At 38.0% G+C, this 5,386-nt stretch overlaps 1 protein-coding gene across 1 annotated transcript; it reads left to right on the top strand.

The window, feature by feature from the left end:
* Positions 1-783: 783 nt before the first annotated feature.
* Positions 784-1,170, top strand: LOC148266330 (uncharacterized). The gene has a single exon (XM_088219084.1). The coding sequence runs from the start codon at positions 784-786 to the stop codon at positions 1,168-1,170; it is 387 nt and encodes a 128-aa protein (XP_088075210.1).
* The last annotated feature ends 4,216 nt before the right edge of the window (positions 1,171-5,386 follow it).

A 5,386-nucleotide genomic window follows, 5' to 3' on the forward strand; every position in this document is an offset into this window, starting at 1 on the left:
TAGTTGACTACGTCTCCCGATGCCTCACTTGTCAACAGATGAAGGGAGCATGTGGCTATGGCTAGTGGCTTCCTACAGGGTCTTTTGATCCCTAAATGGAAATGGGAGTATGTGACTGTGGACTTTGTCACCGGATTGCCCAGAACCTATTCTAGTCAAAATTCCATCTAGGTCATTGTGGATAGGCTAACCAAGACTACCCATTTCCAGCTTATTCGAACCACTGAATCCATTAGTAAGTTAGCCTGGCTATATGTTGATGAGATTGTTCGGCTTTATGGAGTTCCCTCACCCATTGTGTTCGACCGCAATCCTTGGTTCATTTCTCACTTTTGGAATAGCTTCCAAGAAGCTCTGGGGTCTGGGTTGTACTTCAGCCCCACTTATCATCCCCAGATGGATGGTCAGTCAGAACGTACAATCCAAACATTAGAAGACATGTTGCGTGCTTACGTTCTCGACTTTGGTGATAACTAGTATGAGTATCTTCCTCTTTATGAATTTTCTTATAATAATAGTTATCACTCCAGCATCGGTATGGCCCCGTATAAAACATTATATGGAAGGTTATGTCGTTTCCCTACTTGCTAGAGTGAAGTCAGGAACAAGTGCCACTTAGGATCAGACTTCATTCAGGAGACCATTGAGAAGGTCGCAATCATCTGCAAGAACTTGGCAACTGCCTAAAGCCGCCAAAAGAGTTACGCCAACAATCGTAGGCGACCTTTGGAGTTTACTGCAAGAAATCAAGTTTTTCTGAAAGTTTACCCCTACAAAGGCAAGATGCAGTTTGAGAAGAGAGGGAAGTTGAGCCCTCGTTATGTGGGACCTTTTTCGATCATCAAGTGCATTGGACCCGTGGTATACCGCCTCACTCTATCTCGAGAGTTCATAGGTCTGCATGATGTCTTTCATGTCTCGATGCTCAAAAGCTACCACCATGATCCTTCTCATATTATTCCTTGCAATGAGGTGCAAGTACAAGCTGACATGACTTATGAGGAGGTTCCTGTAGAGATTATTAAGTGGACTGATAAGATCTTGCATAACAAGACAATTCCCATGGTGAGGGTACGATGGCAGCATCTTTTCCTGGAAGAAGCAACATGGGAGATGGAGGACAAGAAGAAGGAAAAGTATCAAACTTATTCGAGACAAATTTTGGGATAAAAATTTTTTAAGGTGAGGGGAATGTAACATCCTGGCCATCACTGTGCTAAAATGATTTGGAAAACCTATTTATTCGGGCCTTTAGTCACGTTAAACTTAATTAATTCGGGCCTTTAGTCACGTTAAACTTAATTAATTTACCCTACTTAATATTTATCATGATTCGTAAATCTGGTTAATTTTTATTTAATTTTAAATTTTATTATTTAATTTTGCGTTTAACTCATTCAAATTAATTATAGAAAATTGAGAGAAATTGGAAAAAACGGTGAAACGGGAAGAAATCCATGAGGAAAAATCCTGCGGGGAAGCAGATTGACCTGATGAACACTGTGTGCGCGCGCATGCATAGTAGCCGCGGTACGTGTGCATGTCCCATCCGCATACACACACGCACGGGATGTGCGCACAGCGCACACATCCCATCTTCGCACACAACGTAGGGCCAGGACTTATGTGCGTCTTTTTGCGTGCAGGCGGGCCGTCCACGCGTCACCTCATGTGCGAAAAAGCAATGCATACTGTGCGTACGCCGTCCACATAGCAAGCCTACGCAAATAAGCCTTGCACGCCTAGGGCCTACACGAGGCGCCCAGTGTGCCTAGGCCTTGCACACACGGCTGGAGGCCTGTGCGCTTGCAGGCTAGCCTGCAGCATGCCAGTCAGGTCCCTGCCAGCTCGAGCAGTGCGCTGCCATCACTTCATGTGGTGCGCTGTTGCCAACAATGGAAGAGACCCTCCTCCTTTGTTTTTCATGCCGAGCATCTTTTTCTCCTTTTTCTTCGCCAAATTTTGCCACTTGGCGCGAATCTAACGATTCTAAAATTCTATAAATTGTCCTTTCCTTTTCATTTCTCTCCACACTTCCATTCTTCCATTTTTTAAGATTTAGAGAGAGAGAGAGAAAGATAGTGGTCTAGTTAAAGAAGAAGATAAAGAAAAGGAGAACGGTGAAAGAGAAAATATCAAGGTTTTGGTAAAAAAAATTAGTATTTCTTTCGACATCTTAATGAGTATTTTTAGATAAACTAATTTAATATGATTGTTATTTTGTCTGTTTTGTATGCATCTATGTTTATATGAGTCGAATTGTTCTTGTTTTTAAGCATGCTATGTGAATTACAGACACTTGATGAATTGCATGTAATAAATATAATATATAATCTATAAAAATAAAAACTATAAAAGAAAAAAAAGAGAAAAGTGGAATGAAGCCTGTATGGATGTCAAAGATGGAAGTTGTGATATCCCAAGTTCTAATTAAGGCAAATGGGTGTCAAGTACAGATGTAAAACAACGAGTGCATGATAAAATTTATGCAGCAGAATAAAATTATTATAAATTCCTTACAAATACATGTGAGTAATAGAGAAAATCAAACATACATTATGTTAGATAATAGAGAAAATCAAATAAATCACAAAATGCTTAGATTTTTGTATCATCCTTCACGAAGTCGTTACAACTTCCATCTCTAAGGGCAGATACAGATTTTCAACTACCCAACTGAAAATGACCAGATCAGATACAGATACGACAATTAGCTCAAGCTTTTTTCTAGCTGGCCAAACCATGGTATGATCTACAACCACAGTCGTACCAACCATAGTGGCCCTAATAGATATCTATAGTCATGACATTACTTAACTACAGGTGACCGCTACAGATAATGCGATACCACTCTTGTTAGAGGATATGTCGTTATCCACTAGGAGTGGTCCTCTTACGTCTTTCTAGACCAAATAGGGGAGGGGAAAATAGATACCCCGAAAAGCTAGGGAAACAGATATCCCTCAGTGATAAAAAACCTAACAAGACACTTGTTGCAATATGCTTGTCAATATAGATACACTTCGGACCATTCATGCTTCATTCCACTTTTTTCTTTTCTTTTTCTTTTTCGTTTTATTCTTTATTTTCACCAGGCAATAATACCAACTATATATTATATTTATTACATGCAAATCATCAAGTGTCTATAATTCACATAGTATGCTTGAAAATAAGAACAATTTGACTTATCTGAACTATAAACACAAAGGCAAATAAACTGGCAAAATCACAATCATCATGTTTAATAATTTTATTTTATCTAAAAATATATCTTAAGATGTCCAAAAAAATATTAAATTTCTTACCGAGACCTTGATGTTTTCTCCTTCACCATTCCTCTTTTCTTTTCCTCCTTCTCTCACTAGATTACTCTCTCCCTCTTTTTCTCTTTCTAAGTCTAGAAAAATAAAAGAATAGAATTTTGGGAAAAAATGGGATGGGAATACCTATATATAGAATTTTAGAATCGTCGGATTTATATCAAGTGGCAAAATCTGGTGAAGAGAGAACAGAAAAAGATGTTTGGTATAAAATCCCAAGGAGGAGGGCCTCCTCCATCAGTGGTGGTGGTGCGCCACCTGAGCGACAGTGGTGCACTGCCCGAGGCAGCAGTGCTAGGCCGATGTGCTATAGGCGAGCCTGTAGGTGCACAAGCCTCCTGTCGTACAACAAGACGCATGAAGGACCTGCTTTCTTGTCTGCTGTGCGCGCGTGCGCTCGCGCAGAGTGCGCAACATCCCGTGTGGGCAGCTTTACTTCCACGCAAAAACTTTCCCATTGTATTTCTTCCCGTTTCATCATTTTTTTCAATTTGTTTTCAAATTTTCTAAAATTAAATTAAATAAAATTAAACGCAAATTAAATAATAAAAATAAAAATTAAATAAAAGAAAAATAATTAAAAATCAACCAGATTTATAAATTATGATAAATAATACGCGGTGTAATTTAAATGAGTTTAATGCGGCCAATGGCCCGAACAAATAGGATTTTTCAAATTAATCAAGTACAACGATGGGCAAGTGTTTTAGGACTGATAATAAGTTGGAATTTTGCAATCGTTGTTTGATGATTTCTGCAGTACGAAAGAAATAGTGAGACACTACACTTGTGTTGGGTCACCACAACATAACGGTATAACAGAACACATGAATAGAACATTTTATGATAAAGCATGAAACATGTTGTCTCATTTAGGCTTGGGATAGGAATTTTAGGCTGAGTCTGTGAACTCTATTAGTTTCTTACTTAATAGATCTCCATCTATAGTTATTGAAGGTAAAACTCTTTTTGAGGTATTGTTTGGGTCACCTACTGATTACTATCAGTTGAGAGTGTTTGGTTGTCCTATAGTAAAAGGCTATAAGTTGTGGTATAGTGATCCCAATTCTCCAGGAGATTATCAGCAGAGATGTAATATTTAATGAGTCTGCTTCACTAGATAGTCAGAAGGGGAAGGTAATAACAGAATCATATCACAGTGTCAAAGAATAACTAGAGTTAGAAGTTCAGTTCAATGGTCTAAGGAATGAAGTTCAAGATCTTAATCAAAAGGTGAGAGTGCACCTTATCAATAACAACCATATAGTATTACAATAGATAAGGAGAAAAGACAGATTAGACGACCACAGAGGTATGAGAATCTAGTTGCATATAATTTATCAGTTGTAGGGACAGTTGATTTGTAAGAACCTGGGAGTTCAGATGTAGATCAGGTGATTAGTGTTGTGTGTGAAGAACTTGATGGCAGATGTCACTTTGTTCAGGGATTAAATAGCAAGTTTAGGCACGACCTAGACTTGGTTAGAGTATGTGATACTCAATAATGCCCCCAAGGGGGCATAATGGCAAGGCAGAACGATAGAAGGTCATTTCTTTTGATGCTGAAGAGAATTCAAGCCAAGGGGAAAAGTTTTTAATGTAACTTAAATTCTAATGATTTTAATCGTGAGAGTATTTGTGTAATTATCTTAGAGATTAATTTTATGTATATTTTGGAGATGTAAAAAACCTTAATGGCCTCCCTATATATAGGTTTACTAACCTATGGATGATGTACTCTCTCTTTTGATTATAGTAGAATATTTTCTTGATGGCATTGCCCTTGAATATAGGCACACTACCGAACCATGTAAAATCCTAATTGAAATATGTATCCTAGTTATACTACCCCAATGACAGCTACACTCTATGACTAGTCAATTTTCTTTATGCAATGTCGATGTAAAATTCTAGGATGCAAAACAAAAAATAAACGTGAAGCAAACGGTCTTCGCTCACAAAGATCAGTTAATTTTCCTTTATTTTATGCAACAGAATGAAATCAAAAGTTTTCACACAAAATTGGTAGATGACTTACTCTTCCTTTGACTCTTCAAAAGTTT

This window comes from Carica papaya, chromosome 4 (genome assembly GCF_054855325.1).
Source record: "Carica papaya isolate Zhongbai chromosome 4, ASM5485532v1, whole genome shotgun sequence".
Taxonomy (NCBI): Eukaryota; Viridiplantae; Streptophyta; class Magnoliopsida; order Brassicales; family Caricaceae; genus Carica; species Carica papaya.